The 20302-nt window shown below is 31.8% G+C and overlaps 1 protein-coding gene and 1 non-coding gene across 2 annotated transcripts in view; both read right to left on the minus strand.

Moving 5' to 3' along the window:
• Positions 1-646: 646 nt before the first annotated feature.
• The window catches only part of LOC143063344 (ATP-dependent DNA helicase DDX31-like), a 30178-nt gene continuing 10522 nt past the window's right edge, over positions 647-20302 (minus strand). The window contains exons 6-17 of the mRNA XM_076235446.1: positions 17400-17441; positions 12658-12722; positions 11653-11772; positions 9390-9496; positions 8349-8596; positions 6654-6827; positions 6009-6068; positions 5313-5503; positions 3446-3527; positions 2620-2722; positions 2127-2301; positions 647-783 (exon numbers count right to left, since the gene is read on the minus strand). Coding sequence (XP_076091561.1) covers positions 651-783; positions 2127-2301; positions 2620-2722; positions 3446-3527; positions 5313-5503; positions 6009-6068; positions 6654-6827; positions 8349-8596; positions 9390-9496; positions 11653-11772; positions 12658-12722; positions 17400-17441 — 1500 coding nt within the window. The 3' untranslated portion in view covers positions 647-650. The remainder of the gene's footprint in view (positions 784-2126; positions 2302-2619; positions 2723-3445; positions 3528-5312; positions 5504-6008; positions 6069-6653; positions 6828-8348; positions 8597-9389; positions 9497-11652; positions 11773-12657; positions 12723-17399; positions 17442-20302) is intronic.
• On the minus strand, positions 3856-3985 carry LOC143065554 (U4atac minor spliceosomal RNA). The gene has a single exon (XR_012975517.1). It is a non-coding gene; the product is annotated as a U4atac minor spliceosomal RNA (small nuclear RNA).

Here is a 20302-nt window from a genome sequence, read left to right on the forward strand (position 1 = left end):
ACACACTGTAAAATCAGTTGAAAATACCTTGACTCATTATACATGTGTAGTAAGTGCTGAGAAACAAGATTTGTTGAATCAACAGTCAGTTGTCAATAAACTCCATAAAAACTATGCCATATGTGTTTTGCTCATTGTTGAAAGCTGTTTGTTAACCTACAGATTTTAACTTTTTGTTTATGGTGGTGGTTTGTGTCTTTGGCAATCATACCACATTTTCTTATTTTTATATTGGAAGATATAGCTATTGAGCCAGTTACAGAAAAGTGTTGAATGCAATCATACAATCTTAGCCCCCAAAATGTGTTTTTAATTCAAAATATGTGGCCAAAGCGTAAGTACTGGACATACAGAAGAGTCAGTCTGTTTAACTTTGATGGAAAGAGTTGCAACTATTGTTTCAGAAGTTGAAATCAATGATCAACATGATCAAGGAGACTGCAACCTAACAACAAAAGTTGACAAAAGTAGACATCAGGAAGTCAACATTATGCCACAAATGACAGGGAGAACACACCATCAAATGACAATTTTTCTTTTCTTGCAAGAAGATATAGCAGTAGTAAGTGTTCTTGGTACATGTATCATATGTAGCTATTTGATAGGCAAAAAGATTGAATAAGGACTAGAAAGAGAAAAAAAAATGTGTATTACTGTCTTTTTAATTTGGTCTTTTTTACTTTTTTCAAATTTTTCTGTTTATGAATATTTCCTGATGAAAGTCCACTGCTGAATTCTGATAATTTTCCTGAAGTTTCACGTCTACTCAATTCTTTCTGCTTCCTAAAATTTAAAAGGAAATTGAATAATATAATGCACAGTCTATATAAAAAACAAGACATAAAACTATGCTAACAAGATAATCAAAATACAGTCCTAGATTATCAAATAATCATAAAATAACCACTATAAAAACACCAAAATAATTGCATAGTCAAAAACTCCACGAGGAGGCTCCTTGTTCACAGTTTTAAGATTTTATTTTGTTGTGTCCTCATTTGCTTTGTTTTCTTCATTACCTTTTTCTTTAAAACAATATTGATTTCACAGTCCTGTTAACTTGAGGATGTATTAAAAAAAAATTATAAAACACAGATTCATCCAGTTTTTCATGTGTTTTTTTTATGTACCAGTTCAAGTTTTCAAGAAGTGGAATTCATCCAAAAGCTTTATTATTGCATTTGTATGTATGGACTTTGCTCATTGTTGAAGGCCTTACAGTGACCTATAGTTTTTAATTTCTGTGTCATTTGGTCTCCCGGAAGAGTTGTCTCATTGGCAATCATATAACATATATGATAATAAAATAATGTTTCGCATATATATATGATTTGGAATTCAAATACATCATATAGTTACAATTAAACCATATAATGATATAAAAATAAGATATGGTATGAATGGTAATATACAAATATAGCCTTTGTATGAGGTTGATACAAGGATATATTGACCTGAAAGAAGTATATTGACTGAGGACGAAGTCCAAGGTCGATATACTTCTTTGGGTCGATATATCCTGTATTGACCTCATACAAAGGCTATATTTGTTATATTATTAATTTCTGACCATATTTGTATCAAAATCGTCATTAAGGTTTGTTGGAATTTCATAGATATTACATTGTCTCCTTGACAATAACAACATATTAGTTGTTATTTCATTTACTTTTTTTTTTGGAAATCTTATGTATTTGAAAATTTTTTTCGTCAAATAATCGATCACAGATATCATGTGTTTCAAAGCGTTAAACAATATCTGAAATTCATTACATGATGTCACAAAGTATATTGGTTATTAGATATTCTAAAAATAACCGTGCATTATGCTTTTTGCAGGTCAATATGCGTTTTGCTATCCGCCGATTTCTCTCTACCTTCGAAAATATAGTTAAACATGTGACTATCCCTAAACGAATCAAATTTGTTAAAATATACGAATTAATAATATTATACCATATACAAATGATATGTGGTATGAATGCTAATGAGACAACTACCTACTACAGTAAAAAAGACATGCTATTAATTTCAGAGCATTGTTTTAACTATATATAAACTAATCCTTGGAGAAAAAGAAATGTTTAGCTATATACTGGTAACATTTTGCCTTATTTTCAACATACTTTTTTTCTTTCCATTTCTTTATCTGGTCACCATGGTGACTGACAGTTATTGAAGTTGGTGCTTCTCGTAAGGCAAAACTTTTAGCAAGATGTCCCAGATGAATGTTCTTTATGTGAAATATGTGTTTCAGACTTGATGGATATGTGCTGTATGCTCTCACAAATGATTGAAATGCTGAAAGAAATTTAGACAATTTAAGTACAATTGGTACAGCTAAACAAAGCAAAAATAAAGCTGTCAGCTGATAAAAATTCAGATATATCATATGCTTAAACATTACATAAATTACATAATTTTTTGTCATTGCAGTTTAATGTAGAATTAAATACGAGCCTGAATCCAAGATATTAAATCAGAAATGTGTCCTGATCATACCTCTTCCTTTTTTGTCAAATAGGTCCATCACATCTAAAAGTCAGAGTTAAAAAGACAATAACCCCAAAATTGTTAGACAGTACTTCAATATAACATATTTTATTAAAATAACCCTACCTTTTTTTGCTGATTCCCCAAAGGATTTATTTTGAAAAGTATAATTCTCAAAACACATCTGTAAATATGTGGCAGTCTCCTCTACTGTGTGTGGTATAGATCTCTATAATAAATAATCAACATTGTACTGTGAATTCACTTATTTTCATGGATTACGGAAACTTCCTTTTTCATGGATATGTGAATTGCCATACAACCTGATAATTTTTTGAGTAATTCGTTGAATATTTGAAATTGTTGTTATTCAAATGTACCTTCAAAAACCATGAAAATTTGTATCCAACAAAAAATAATTTATCCCAGTAGTTAATATGGTATATATTGAAATTACTGTCAAGTGTAAATGAAAAGTGAAACAATTTTAAAATGCATTGAGATATCGCTTTTAAACAAATGTTAGATAAACTATAAAATCGTTTAAAATTTGTAAAAAAATCATTATTAATAAGTTCTTTGTAAGTCTAAAAGGATTGTCTTAAATCTAACAAAACCTTATGTGAGGTATTAATTAGGCAATGCATTTTATTTTGCTTCTGATATGTCAGTTCACTGACACTCATAACAGTATCTGTAAGAATCCATCAGTTATTTTGAATAATTTATTGAGCTTGAAAAACATGAAATATGAAATATAAAATATATATATAATTTTTTTTATGGGTATTATATCTAAATATGGATTTCAGGTATGGGTCAGTCAGATAGAAATATAACAAAAAATCAAATGAAAGTAATCTTCTGTACTTAAATCAATTGTATTTGACCGCCTTAATTAAACGATCAAACTAAAATCAATAAAACAAAAGAAATAAGCAATCAATCTTACTTTTGTACTATGGTCAAGGCTCATCTGTAAAACAGTACTTTTTAGGTTCTTTAAAACTTCTTTCATCTCCATTTCATTTAAACTACAATAAACATGTAAAAATACTACATTTAAGACAATATATTAATTTTGGTCAACTTATATTCTAATGTAACTAGACATCTAAACATTTAAAGTAACGCCACTCAAATTCAAACTTGATCTGTGCTTATAATAAGACTGGTGTTTAAGTTTGACACCATTGAAACCAATGACAGACAGACAGCAACCAATCAACAACATCAAAGGCTACCTATGAAGACATATTTTACAAGAAAATTCCAAGATTTAGTACTACCAAGTCTTCTTACTTTACCCTTCATCTTTGTCATAGCATTAGTTATTTCATTAGTCATTCTTCCTTGCTGGAAGGTTCCATAAATTGCACCCAGACCCAGATATACATCCAAGCGGTGCGGTAATGTTTAATTTATTGGTGATAGCAGTCTTACTCTCACTAAACGATCACTGAGTAAGCTCGCAACCCCAGATAAAGACGGTTAATTGTAACAAATTTGATAACTGTCTTTACACTTATTTTGAATTTCACAATCTTGGTATTATGTTTGAAAGATATGAACAAATTTTATATTAAGTAATTAAATTATCACAAGGGGATGAATAAGTTGTATGTACAATATCTTATCATACCACATGTGTATACAGATTTATGATACATAAGATAATTGCAGAAATGATGTAAAAAAACCGATTTTCATCTTTTTGCAAGGGAAACAACTCATGTGTACTTAATGAAACGTTTGTTATACGTTCTTGAATACATAAAGAGAGATAACTCTACTTGAATCCAAAATAACATAATTTTTCAATAGACATATACAATGACTTGTCTAGAAAGAAATATTTACCAAAATGTAAAGTCTTGTCATGCAGATATTCAAATTTCAGTATACTTTTTTGGAATTTACTGAGAATACTTGACAAATACAAAAGTAACAGTTACTGGCATAGATATGTTGACACCCGATATTTGCCAAATACAAAAAAAATGTGCACATATCATGATGGATTTAGAATCTCAAGCTTACTTCTAATATTTAATTTTTTGTTTTATATTTTAGCGAGATTTCCCTTTATAGTGGTTTCAATATTTGATAACTTGAGTTAAGATTTAAAAACTATTATATGTTCTCATTATTAACGATAAAATAAATCAGAAAATGAATTTTAGTATTAATCTTTGGATGCAGTTAAATTCTGTTATAGATATTTCTTTATGAGTTCGTAGTGTAAAACATATATATTTCAGTATTTAATATCATGAATTTCTTTACTTCCTTGCCAAGTGTTGAGTTTAAAAGATTATTTTAAAAGATATAGTAGTACAGGGCATTTCTATAATTTTGTGTTTTCCTTTCAACCCTTTGTTATATTTGGGAACATTTATCGTTTGTGATATATTATCAAGTGCTCAATGTTGGAGACAGAAAATGATTAGTTGGCTATTTTATCCCAATGATCCATTATACACAACAGTTGCTTCATTACCTATGATTGTTATCCCTTGCTTGTTCAAAACCAAACACTGACATTAGTATTTTCTGCTTCTAGAAAAATATGAAGCATTTCAGATTGAGAGAAAAGACAGATCAGCACTTGAAGAGTTTGGGTAGAATCTATGTGGTCTCTTGTAACTGTTTGACTAAGCACATACAAAATCTGGCAGGTAGTAAGCAATGTTCATCTTTTTAACATGTTATTGTTCTGAATATGCATGTTATATTTGCTAATGAACAATAAATATCCATTAATCAATCAAACATTGAAATTTACATCACAATTCTGTTGTGATTAATCCATTACAAACCAAATATTGTCTTGATTGAGAATTGGTATGTATTCTGATTCAGTCGGCATGAGAAACAAGAGTGACTGCCCTTGTTTTCCCGCTCTAGCTGTTCTACCCACTCTATGAATATAATCAGTGGCTCCACCTGGTGTTGTATACTGTACTATCCATTGTATAGAGGGTAAATCTAAACCTCGAGCTGCCACATCCTAAAATAGAAATTTGATTTTTAATGATTACAACTGTATTTTATATCATGGAAGCCTGAAATTAGCAATATTTATACTCATACTGAAATGAGCAATCCATTAATCATATGAGCCTTGAATTAACACTGTCAGCCAACATATTGTATTTATTGAAATTTAGTCTAACCATTGGTCCATGTTTTCATCAGTTGTAACACAGTATCAGCTTTTTCAGCTTGGGGCAAATAGTCCATATATGAGGATCTGTTAGCTGAACGAATGTGTTTCTAATGAGTTTTGTCTATAACATCATGAAAGAATGCATGTTCATGGAAATTAAAATTTTTACTGGTTGATTTTACAATTTTGTATTTATAATTTTATTTGGAGCAGTTTTATAAAAGTTATGGATGAGTTAAATCTCAATGAAATGAAAATAAATAAGTTTATAAAAAGTTTTTTGGGAGTCCATCACTTTATTAATATCAATGATAAATACAGCTATATAAGTCCCTTCTTTACTCACAGTACAAAACAAAACACCATTATCTGTCTGAGAAAACTCCTGAAAAGCTTTTGTTCTGTCCTGAAACATACAAAACACTAGATATTGAAACTCACAAAATAATAAATATCAAAACATATAAACAAAAGATATTTAAGCATACAAACAATATATATTGAAGCATACAAATGGGACACAGACAATGCCCCTGCTGGCTTATCATATTAGTTATACAGGGACATGTTCGGTTAGCCAAGGCTCTGTGTTGAAGACCATACTTTCACCTATAACGGTTTACTTTTATAAATTGTGACTTGGATGGAGAGTTGTCTCATTGGTACTCATACAACATCTTCTTATATCTACATAGCTGAATAACAGTAAAAGAAGCTTCTATTCCAAGTTTTTCAAAATTTCAAAAAGGAAATGTTGGATCGCCATGTCTCACTCCTGAAACGTTTACAGGATAGACTGAAACCAATGACAGACAGACAGCAACCAATCAACAAAGGAATTGCAGGCTCCTGAATTGAGACCAGTAATTATTAATGTGGGAATAGACAGGTTTGTGTTACACAACTCTATCTAAACCTTTTTTTACCAAATACAAACCTTATCAAATATGTACTATGATGACTGAGGATTATACCATTTTCAAACACTTACTTTTTGTTCCATATCACCGTGAAGTTTAAAGAAGAGTATGTTAATGGAATTTCCATCCATCTCGTCATCAGAGTCGTCCGACACACCAAAGAAATGTTGAAACAAGTCATAATGGAACTCTACAAGATCTTGTGTTGACATGAAAACAATCATTTTACATTTACTGCTTTTTATCTGAAACAAAAAATCCATTAAGGAGGCTCGCAAGTATAAGATTTTCAGAAAAAATTAAACATTAATTTTTCATTACAAATTTTATTGATTACCTTAAGTAGCTGTTACTTTATCATATGGTACAAAAATCATTCCATAACATCAATTCGTGTTGGCCCCAGCGGACTTTTAAAATGTAGATATCATTGAAAAAGCTCCAAATTATCTCCCTTTGGTGCAAAAATGCCATTTTTTGGCATTAAAATTGAAATATCTTTTTTAACTCACCGGTGACCTATATTTTTCATTGTTGTTTTCGAATAAGCTGTACATAAACTAAATAATTGTAAAATTTTAGTGATTTCTGTAATTTAGTTCTTTTTTTATTTCGATATTACCGCTATTTTTCCTAATAGTTCAACAGAAAAAAAGGACATTAACAAAAATGTATGCTTCTTTCGAAGGCAGATTGTGGGCGTAAATAAACGGTGACCCCATTTTTTTATTTCATTTTTCTATTAAGTATAAGATAAAGTTCATTTATAGAAAAATATAGAGAAATCCTATATTAAATAAAAAAATTCATTTAGACCCGCGAGCCCCCTTAAATCAGAAAAGGAGTTTCAATTTTTTATATGTTCATACAAGTGTAGTTAACAAATTCTTTTAATAGAAGAAAAACATTTTAGTAAAATTAAACTCCATAAAATGACGAACAACTTTCTAGAACACTTGGTAAAGGCTCATGATTTCAAAGTAGCCAAGAACAGACATGTCAGGGCCTTTTATGGACGACCATACGGTAAAGGCCAAATTGTCGCCTATAATTGCTTACATCCACTTTATTTGAACTTTGGTGGATAGTTGTCTCATTTGCAATCATACCACATCTTCTTACTTTTTATTTATAAAAAGGTTCCTTTTTAAGGTGTGTTATATAATTATTATTTTTATTAGCCCTATTTTAGAACCGATGAATATTACCTAGTTTCAACATTTTTCTATTGACACAATGATAGATAGTAAATACCCTAGAAAAGTTCCATTACCATTTTTTTTGGTATGTATTGTAAGAAGTATTTCTTTTATAAACTCTTTAATAGGAGGTGATCTTGCAATCTGTTTACTCCTAACTCATTCCAGCAGCTAATTTGCAGTTTACAAGGTTAACAGCTTTCCTTTAAAAAAAAACTCTTTGTTGACCTTTGTTTGAGTAAGTCCTGAGTTGCTCTATTTACAGTATTCTGTGTATTATTTTATGTACTTTTGTTTTTGTCATGTTTTTGTCTATTTCTGATTACCCTCTCCCACAATCAGAAGGGCAGACGATCAAGAGTAGCACTTAATGCCCCCAGTGCCTTTAATACAGTGACGGAAAATAATTAGGTCTAGGCAGCTACATGCCCCTCAAGCTATTGTTGCATTCATATTTTACATGTTCATAGAGTATGAAACTCTCCTGATACAGGAAATAGAATAAATGTCCTCCAATTGAAAAGGAAAAACTTAAAACCTATAAATAAGTTATTTACATTTACCTACCTTACAATGCCATGTAATAAACGCAGCCAGGGTTACAAGTCTTAATTTAGGTGGTGTTATTACAAAATGCTGTTTCAGATTTTGTGGTAGAGTAAACTTGGACTCAGTGCTGTCCTTTGATTCTGTGTTCTCCTTTGACCCTAAGTTCCCCTTTGACCTTGTGTCTTGGGACTGTTTTGGCAAATCTGACTGTGAGATATCTACGTGAACTGGATCATCTAATGTTATACCGGCCAGTCTTTCTACACCTAGTCATCATGTACAAAAAAATACTAAAATCATTAAATTAATGTCTACATACTTTTGCTTCATCTTTATTCATTTTCTGTGAAATAAGTATTTGAATCTGTGCTAAAGCTATTTTATTTTCTTATTTTTACAATGCATTTCTTTTTATGACAAAGTGTTAATATAAACTTCCTTTTAAAGATAAAATGTAATCTTAAACTGCTTTTTCTATGTATGACACACTATAAACTTAAAACTTGAACTTTTCCGATTGGATTTACCTCCGAGTTCAGTATTTTTGTGATTTTATTTTTTTCTTTATTTGTGACAAAGTATTAAGGAAGTTCGCTAATCAGTATAAAAATAACACTGGTATATATTGATAGGGGATAAATAAAGGAACCAAAAAAGCCAAAAAAATATATATATAAGATTTTATAAGACTTTTACAGATGGCTAATAATAATACATGTAATAGATTTATAAAAAGAAAAATGGGGGTCAATGGGCCAATTTTTTTAAGGCATAAAATGGATAAAACCAGAGGATTCCGAAAATCTGACAAAAATCCCAAAACATGACAAGCGAACATCCTTAACTTGAAACTTCTTTTTCTATGACAACATGTAATAATCTTTAGCCTTTATAGTGACAGTATGACAATGTAATTCTAAACTTATTTTTTATGACACAATATAAACTTTAATGTTTTTTTCCCCATGAAATAGTGTGCCAACTTCTTTTTGATGGCACAGGATTAATTCCAACTTCCTTTTACAACACTGTATAAACTCTTTTATTCTAAGACCTCACCTCCAGTTAGTGTAGCAGATAACATAATTGTTTGTCTCTGTGTTGTAGCCTCATTTAAATAATTTATTATATCTGCAACACCTTTCTCATAGCCCAATTCTAACAATCTGAAAGAAAGATGGTGCATATAAGTATTTAAAAATATGTGTCACTCATAAGTAGGACGAATACTATTCATTCCTGATAAATTCTTTTTATATCATAAGTATGATACCTAGATGTCTTAGTGGCCTTTAAAAAGTGTGCATTGCTTATATCTCTGTCTAGTGTAGAGAGTAGAGAATTAAAACTCTGATACATGTTATTGAGGAACACAATCCATGGAGAGCACCATTTACAATTCTAATCTGTGTCACTATATGAATAACTCATAGCTGAGAGTGTGATAGAGCAGACAGGGGCGTAGCTAGGTATTCAGTCAACTGTAGGCTGAAATCGGCAGGAGGGTCTGAGGGGCCGCTGGAGTCCCCCAGCAGGTCCAGGGCAGAGTCCTGGTAGGGGGTATCTTGACGGAAAAAGGTTTTCAGCGTTTTAGCTGCAAAATTTTATGTACAAAAATATTAAATTTACTGGCTAATTTAATTATGATAATTATAATGTACATGATGAAAAGTTTGAAGAATTATGAATAATGTACCATAACATCTGACTGGTTAATTAAATAACGCAGTACAATCCGTAATATAATTTTTTTTATTTACAATATGCATTGCCCAGCGTAGATCAGCGTATTTGAGAGCGTATACCTTTAATTAAGCAGTACAACCTGTTTGGTTTATCATATCTATTCCGTTCTGATTGATATATACGTTTAACTTAATTATAAGTACATATTGACGATCCTACATTAAAAACAATAGGCAAGTAAACACTGTTACTACTATATAATAGAACTATCCTTTTGGCTAGACATCAACCATCAATCTTTTGAATCTTAAACCTTCACCCTAGCCACACAAACACATACAGACATAGTCGATGCCTAACAAAATTCAAGAAATTGGTATTTCTTTATATCCTCTACTGTAAAATCCCTACCTTCTTAGGAATTTTGAATAATTGTGGCCATTACACGAGGATCTTAGAGTACTCAAAATTACTGGAAGCCAGTTGATTGATTGATTTTTTTACATCCAGGGTCAAATATTTATGCAAGTTCAGGACCGTTAATTTTTTTTTTACAATAAATATAACTTGGAGCTAGGTCCTGTAATAGGTGTCGTCCAGGACGAAGGTCTTGAAATTTAAAAATGACATGCACTGGAAAATGAGGGATTATTGGATAGGAGCAGAAATTTTGCCTTTCAGTAGACCAACTGCGAATTCCTCAAAGAGTTGCATTCTCTCTACAACTAGGCTTCGGATTTAATGTCCCCATTCTGACCAGACCTGACTGCGTATTTATACATCCTGCACAGCCAAACGAACGACCAACATTGGCAAGTCGGGTGAAGACAAAGTGGAAAGCTAGTTGAAAACTAACAACAACTTATTAAAAAAACTCATGTGTCTAAGTTGAGGTTCATTCAAGTTTTTGTTGATAGAAGTGAAATGATCTGAACCAAAGTTCTAGTTTATAGTTTCTACATAAGGTAAAAATTCTATTCAATATTCCATTTACTAAAGACAAGAGACTAGTGTACACATGATATTCGACAATTTCACTGGCTTTCATCTACAGATAATGTTGTTTATTAATTTTTTTAAATAAAAAAAAATATTTGTGAAAAAATTATGTGTAGGTACGTGCCTAAAGTGCCTAATGGCAGCTACGCCCCTGGCAGATTGTTATTTAGAGAAAACATTGTCAACATTGTAAACCAATTTGGTACACCAGATGCATATTTTTCATCTTCATAAAACTCATCATAAGAACTGGATTCAAAACAGATGGATTGTAAAATATGGTTTAGAATTAAACCTTATCCATGGTGGGATTCTTCTTTGATTGAATCAGCACTAAATTCTTAATTGTTTGGAATAACTATCAGAAATCATCCTCCATTTTGTCTATAATTCAGGTCTGTCAAGCAGGTTTAAAAAAATAATAATATTGTTTACTTTAACACTTTATGTATTAAACTTCATGTTTAAATTACTTAACAAATTTTGTGCTACAATGTGGAATTTAATGACTTCCCAAAAAATATATCAATTTCTGTGTTTGTATGAAATTATAAACTCTTCTACAATAATGTTTAATGAAGATTATAATGGATGTTTTCACATGAAATTTTACAGAACTCAATATAAAATAGCCTACCTATCTGCCTCATCTAAAACCAACCATCTGACTTTAGACATAGACAAACTATCCGTATGTTGTAAATGGTCTAACAATCTCCCAGGTGTCGCCACTAAAATGTTTATACCTTTACGTAATCTGCAAATAAAATTATACAGTCACTGTCAATATTTTCTGGAAAACAGTATATTTGTATTAAAAATGATGGTATGTATAATTAAGTCAAACAGTGATAGAGGATTTTGATTTTTTTTGCAACAAAATTATTCACTTAAAATGGAAAAAAGTTACTAGTAAACAAAAACTTTATACATGTGTATTAAACAGTTGCAAACTTATCTTTTTATTGGTAATCAAATTATGTAATAATTTTCCCATTGCGTATTAAAGTTGCATAGATGGTTATATATTAGTTTCCCTTCAATGTTTATATGTGATCATGGTTGGAGTTTGTTCTTTTGTAGTGTTGTCCAACGTTAGGAGGATTCAGCACTCACAATTATGTTTCACCCTGCCATATTATTTATGTATCTGTACCAAGCCATGAGACTGTACTCCAGTGGTTGTTGTCCAACGCTAGGAGGATTCAGCACTCACAATTATGTTTCACCTTGCAATATTATTTATGTATCTGTACCAAGCCATGAGACTGTACTCCAGTGGTTGTTGTCTCCTATATTTGTTTTTTCTATTCATTGTTGTTAAGTAAATTTTCTCTTTTTGAATTAAATCACATTTTTTCCTCCAGGGGCCTTCTATAGCTTTTATACAGTTTTGGTTTGGTCATTGAAGGCTTTACAGTGACCTGTAGTTGCTCACCATGTACTTTAATACTGATATTAAGGACTTTCATTCCTTTTTTGAAATGACTTTTATTGCATGTACTTCCAATTTCCAAATTTCTCTGCAGTAAGAAAATAATCGAAACATTATAATACTATTTCAAAATATAAGTAAGTTTTAAGGAATAGATATTTATCCCAAATGATTCAAATATAAAACAAAAGTACAATTGATTCTAACCTTGCTTTTTCTGCTTTTCTCTTCTCTCCTCCCATAAGACAGCCAGGTACTATCCAGGTGAAAGGCTAAAATCAAATTGGTAAATTTTTAACACATGAAACAGATATTTTTTAGTTTGGACCTGCCAGTTCTTTGCTCCTCTAGTCATTATTATGTGTTAATCATTCAAAAGTTTTGTAGAAAGATCATAAAATTTAAAATGGATGATTATTACATCAACTAATGAAATTTCTGCTTCTAAATGTTTGATAGTCAGTGAATTATTACTACAAAATCTGATGATACAAAAAAAAGTAAAGCAGGAAGTAATTTACCAAAGCATTGTCAGCTTCTTAGGCAAGCATGCATGGCCACAGGATCTGTGCTTTAATCAGACTGATTGAAAGTAATATCCAAGGATTTATAAATGATCCAAAGGGTTATAAAAGATACATACAAACCATAATAGGATTTAACAAAAAATTTTGCAAAATTTAATAGAAACCAGATGCTCCACAGGGCGCAGCTTTATACGACCGCAGAGGTCGAACCCTGAACAGTTTGGGCAAGTATGTACACATTTAAGCTTGATACAGCTCTGAATTTGGATTGTGATTAAATAGTTGACACAACATAGGTTTCTGACACAGAATGAATGTGGTCTAAGAACTTAAACTTAAAAACTTAAAAATTTTAAATTGGACATTACATATTATGGTCCAATATCCAAAATCTAAATACATTGTTAGATTCAGCATATCATAGAACCCCAAGAATTCAATTTTTGATGAAATCAAATAATGTTCAATTTTAGACCCTTTGACCTCAAAGTGGACCAATTTGATAATCGGGCCAAATATTAAAAATCTAAATACATGATTAGATTCAGCATATTGAAGAACCCCATATATTCAATTTTTGTTGAAATCAAACAAAGTTTAATTTTTGACCCTTTGGACCTAAATGTAGACCAATTTGAAAACTGGACAATACTGTGCAATTGAATATTTCTTGCTATTGCGCAAAAGTGTGCAATTGAAAATTTCCTGCTATTGCGCAATTTTGTGCAATTAGATATTTCTTGCTATTGCGCAATACTGTGCAATTGAAGATTTCTTGCTATTGCACAATACTGTGCAATTGAAAATTTCTTGCTATTGCGGAATACTGTGCAATTGAAAATTTCTTGCTATTGCACAATACTTAATATAATAATTTTGGACCCCGATTTGGACCAACTTGAAAACTGGGCCCATAATCAAAAATCTAAGTACATGTTTAGATTCAGCATATCAAAGAACCCCAAGAATTCAATTTTTGTTAAAATCAAGCTAAATTTAATTTTGGACCCTTTGGACCTTGATGTAGACCAATTTGAAAACAGGACCAAAAATTAAGAATCTGAATACACCGTTAGATTTGGCATATCAAAGAACCCCAATAATTCATTTTTTGATGAAATCAAACAAAGTTTAATTTTGGACCCTTTTGGCCCCTAATTCGTTGGCACCAAAACTCCCAAAATCAATCCAAACCTTCCTTTTGTAGTCATAAACCTTGTGTTTAAATTTCATTGATTTCTATTAACTTATACTAAATAAAAAGTTATTGTGCAAAAACCAAGAAAAATGCTTATTTGGGCACTTTTTGGCCCCTAATTACTTAACTGTTGGGACCAAAACATCCAAAATCAATCCCAACCTTCCTTTTATGGTCATAAACCTTGTGTTTAAATTTCATTGATTTCCATTTACTTTTACTAAAGTTAGAGTGCGAAAACCAAATGTCTTCGGACGACGACTACGACGACGACGACGCCAACGTGATACCAATATACGACCAAAAAATTTTCAATTTTTGCAGTTGTATAAAAATGAATTAACAAAGATACTTGATATTGATTTTCGAATTTTGGTGGTTTAACGCCACTTTTAAGCACCCCTTTTGGGCTATTTCGTGGCGGCCAGTTTTTATTGGTGGAGGAAGCCGGAGTGACCGGAGAAAACCACCGACCTTCGATAGGAAAACTAACAATCCTAGTCAATTAAGATTAGAGTCGAGTGCACCCGCATGAGCGAGGTTCGAACTCACAACCTCAGTGTTGACTTGCTAGTGATTACAGTAGTAACTACTTAGACCACTCGGTCAACGAGGCCCCAACAAAAATAGTGAACTCTGGGGTAAATTAAAACAAGAGTGCACACGCTGAAATGTCTCGCCTTCTATACTAATCATTGATATTATGTTGATAGTCCTAAGTATAAAGCTAAGCTTTATTACAACTGTCACATAAACTTAACATTAACCAAGATAACTAAACAAAGACCAATGAACCTTGAAAAAGAGGTCCAGGTCAGATGAACCATGCCAGGCAGACAGGTACAGCTAACAATGATTCTATACAACATATATAGTTGACACATTACTTATAGTTGAAGAAAAATAGACCAAAACACAACAAGAGTGCACACACTGAAATGTCTCGCCTTCTTTACTAATCATTGATATTATGTTGATAGTCCTAATTATAAAGGGTTATTACAACTGTCACATAAACTTTACATTAAACAAGATAGTTAAACAAAGACCAATGAACCATGAAAATGAGGTCAAGGTCAGATGAACCATGCCAGGCAGACATGTACAGCTAACAATGCTTCCATACAACAAATATAGTTGACCAATTACTTATAGTTTAAGAAAAATAGACCAAAACACAAAAACTTAACACTGTCCAATGAACCGTGCAATGGAGGTCATGGTCAAATAAAACCTGCGGGACTGACATATAGATCATAATATATTTCCATACACCAAATATAGTTGACCTTTGGCATATAATATTAGATAAAAAGATCAAAACTTAAAAACTTAACTTTGACCACTGAACCATGAAAATGAGGTCAAGGTCAGATGACATCTGCCCGCTAGACATGTACACCTTACAATCATTCCATACAACAAATATAGTAGACCTATTGCATAAAGTATGAGAAAAACAGACCAAAACACAAAAACTTAACTATAACCACTGAACCATGAAAATGAGGTCAAGGTCAGATGACACCTGCCAGTTGGACATGTACACCTTCCAGTCCTTCCATACACCAAATATACTAGCCCTATTGCTTATAGTATCTGAGATATGGACTTGACCACCAAAACTTAACCTTGTTCACTGATCCATGAAATGAGGTCGAGGTCAAGTGAAAACTGTCTGACGGGCATGAGGACCTTGCAAGGTACGCACATACCAAATATAGTTATCCTATTACTTATAATAAGAGAGAATTCAACGTTACAAAAATTCTGAACTTTTTTTTCAAGTGGTCACTGAACCATGAAAATGAGGTCAAGGACATTGGACATGTGACTGACGGAACTTCGTAACATGAAGCATCTATATACAAAGTATGAAGCATCCAGGTCTTCCACCTTCTAAAATACAAAGCTTTTAAGAAGTGAGCTAACGCTGCCGCCGTAGCCGCCTCCGTAGCCGCTGCCGGATCACTATCCCTATGTCGAGCTTTCTGCAACAAAAGTTGCAGGCTCGACAAAAAATAGTGAAATCAATAAAACCTGACAAAACTGAATGGTTAAAATGAGCTCCTTGGTTTTACTGTACAAAGTATTTAGGCATTTCAATATTGTGCTATTTTCATAATATTTCAAGAGTATATTATTTATTCCACTTTAAATGATAAATGAGAAGAAATTAATTAATTATTTGGATTTTTCAAGTGGACATTGATCATTTGAGTTTTGGCTAAAATGGGTTGTAAATTTTGCACTTACATGTCTAATTTATTTTTTTTCCACTAAAATGTCCTCTATAATATTTTTTTCTCCAAAATATTGTATTTTTTATTTGTACAATTGTAAAATACAGTGTACATTCTATTTTGAAGAAATTTGAGAGTACAAATAGTAAAAACCAACAATTTCAAAACAATTGCATAATGTAAGGAAGAAATCACATTTAAATCCTGAATATATTAATAATGTTTTGTGGTAGAAGAAAGAAATCTTATTTCTATGAAATTTAATTTCCTGCTTTTACCAAAGACTAATACATTTTATTATACCCAGTTTTTACATATATTTCCTTGATGACTCAATGTCACAGTTTGTTTCTTTTCATGAAATCAAATCAAAGACATTTTTCACCCTATAAATTAAATGACTATAAATAACTATAAACCACTTTTTATTATATTGCACTTAAGGATATATTACAATGTGAAACATTTTCGTGTCGCATGTACCCTGAAAATTCATTATTCATCACATATTTAAGAACTACTTATAACAACAAACAGAAGTACAAATTTCCATTGTACCGTAAACATCCTTTGTAAGTATTTTTCATTTTTTTAGCATTGAATTATTTGTAACAATTGTAAACATAATTTTTGGTTTTTGACCTGTGATTTTTTTTGTATTTGTGTAAATAAATGACTTCAGTTTTTGCTTCTACTAAGTTATAGATGCCAATCATAAACTTGATAACAACTGAATACTTTCACGAAATGTTTTTGGTCAAAATAAACATGAGCCCAAAAGATATTAAACACAAATTGAAAAAAACATATTGTAACAAAAATTTTGTTTGGGTATAGCTCTGCTAGTATCTAAATATTAATGACAAGCACTGAAGGTCTAAGTATGAGGCTATTTTGACAGGTTTTGCAGTTTTGCACTATGTGTAAATGTAAGAAGTTTGAAGCCCTTATGCAAATATGTAAGACAAAATTGATACTCACATTGACCAATTTTTGGAAATTATTAAAACTTTGAGTGGCCAGCTGAAAATAAATAATGTAAATCATTAATCCAAATGTTAGTATATGAAATTCGTTTAGTAACTTAAGTTTTGGTTAAAAAGAAGACCAATATGTACTGGGTCTGGACACAATATGTACTGGGTCTGGACAAGACCAATATGTACTGGGTCTGTACAAGACCAATATGTACTGGGTCTGGACACAATATGTACTGGGTCTGGACAAGACCAATATGTACTGGGTCTGGACAAGACCAATATGTACTGGGTCTGAACAAGACCAATATGTACTGGGTCTGGACACAATTTATTGAAGTAACATGTGAATTGAATCATAACAGATGACGATGATGTCAGAAATTATGTTCAATTCAACTTGATTGACAAAAATTTTCCTGTACAATGAAAGTTGTAAAGTGCACAGCGGATATACAATTTCTTAAATGCTTCAAATCAACATTTATGATTTATATCAAGCTCCAGACCAAATATAAAGTCATTCCACTTTCATAGAAGCCAAGGAAATATTGACGAACATTTTCAGCATTTTTCTGTTCAATCTAAAATTAACTAGCATTGAGAAATACTTCACGCTAAATTGAAAAGTACACTTTTATTCTATTTATTAAACTGAAATAAAATTACCGTACTATGACAAGAAAGTAATATTTACCCAAAGTTTAGTAGCAATTAGAACATGTTTTTTTTCAAATTTATTTTTATTCTTCTTTTTACATTTAGTATTCATGGCCCCCATATAACAAAAGTCAATGGGGTGAGCAACCACAGTTTCCAAGGAGGATCATAAAAAGATTTTCTTTATCATATGTAACTGCCAGAAAACTAAGGATTTTACAAAAGAAGCTGACACATAGGAAACAAGAATGTGTCCAAAGTACACGGATGCCCCACTCCCACTATCATTTTTACATGTTCAATGGACCATGAAATTGGATAAAAAATATAATTAGGCATTAAAATTAGAAAGATAATATCATAGGGAACATTTGTACTAAGTTTCAAGTTGATTGGACTTCAACTTCATCAAAAACTACCTTGACCAAAAACTTTAACCTGAAACATGCACTTTCATTTTCTATGTTCAGTGGACCGTGAAATTGGGGTCAAAAGTTTAATTTGGCTTTAAAATTAGAAAGATCATATCATAAGGAACATGTGTACTAAGTTTCAAGTTGATTGGACTTCAACTTCATCAAAAACTACCTTGACCAAAAACTTTAACCTGAAACATGCACTTTCATTTTCTATGTTCAGTGGACCGTGAAATTGGGGTCAAAAGTTTAATTTGGCTTTAAAATTAGAAAGATCATATCATAAGGAACATGTGTACTAAGTTTCAAGTTGATTGGACTTCAACTTCATCAAAAACTACCTTGACCAAAAACTTTAACCTGAAGCGGGACAGACGGACGAACGAACAGACGAACGAACGAACAGACGGACGGACGAACGAACGAACGGACGCACAGACCAGAAAACATAATGCCCCTCTACTATCGTAGGTGGGGCATAAAAATAATACATCCTTCAACAATGAGTTAACATTGCACAAGGTCATGTTTTTCTCTGGCTGTTTATGACGTCCTTACACTAAATCCGTTGGATGTTGGATATGTAAGGATTGATTGTTTAGTCTTAGATGCATGATTTTTTTATTAGTTGTTAGTTGCTTTGAACTAGCTGTCAGATGAGGTCTCTCAGATCTGTTCATTGTGTCTTTTTGTGTCGGGATGTATAAGTACCCAGCCACGTCCACTTGTATTTTTGTCCATCTGATGAGTTAAGCCTTTTTCAACTGATTTTTATAGTTCATTCTTATGTTGTACTGTTATACCACTGTGCCAGGTTAGGGGAGGGTTGGGATCCCGCTAACATGTTTAACCCCGCCACTTTATTTATGTATGTGCCTGTCCCAAGTCAGGAGCCTGTAATTCAGTGGTTGTCGTTTGTTTATGTGTTACATATTTGTTTTTCATTCATTTTTTTACATAAATAAGGGCGTTAGTTTTCTCGTTTGAATTGTTTTACATTGTCTTATCGGGGCCTTTTATAGCTGACTATGCGGTATGGGCTTTGCTCATTGTTGAAGGACGTACGGTGACCTATAGTTGTTAATGTCTGTGTCATTTTGGTCTTTTGTGGATAGGTGTCTCATTGGCAACCATACCACATGTTCTTTTTTATACATATTGCATAGTCAGCTATAAAAGGGCACGAAGAGAAAAATAACTGCCTGATTTATGTACAAAATAATGGACGACAAACAAATATACACGTGGATTCATTTATTTTCATGGGTATCAATGTTTGTGGATTGAGGAAAACTTGCATTTTCGTGGATATTTGATTTCATGGTTTTGCCAATCTCAGCTTACAAAGCCTATTGAAAATTTGTAATTCGTTGAACATTTAAATTTCTGGTTCACTTGTACCCACGAAACCCACGAAAATTGGTATCTAACGAATAATAATGAATCCACAGTAATATACAGCAACAATCGACAACCACTGAATTTCAGGCTCCTGACTTGGGACAGGCACATACAGAATGAGGCGGGGTTGAACCAATATACAAGTCATTACCAAATAGTCATCTCTTAATTATATAATACATATGACATTGTAATATAAAATAATTATTTTTCAGATTAGTTTAATATACAGAAAGAGAGAGTGGTGTCATTAAAATGTCCATGGACAAAAGTTTATCAGTTCAATTTTACAAATACCTGTGTCAGAAGATTGGATCTGTGGAGGAAGTGAGAGTTAAGAGATTGACTTACATAATTAATGACTTTGGGAATGGAGGCTTTCAAAAAATCACAAGTGGAAGTAAAGGTGAAGGACTAAATTTAAAAGGCA

This window comes from Mytilus galloprovincialis, chromosome 2 (genome assembly GCF_965363235.1).
Source record: "Mytilus galloprovincialis chromosome 2, xbMytGall1.hap1.1, whole genome shotgun sequence".
Taxonomy (NCBI): Eukaryota; Metazoa; Mollusca; class Bivalvia; order Mytilida; family Mytilidae; genus Mytilus; species Mytilus galloprovincialis.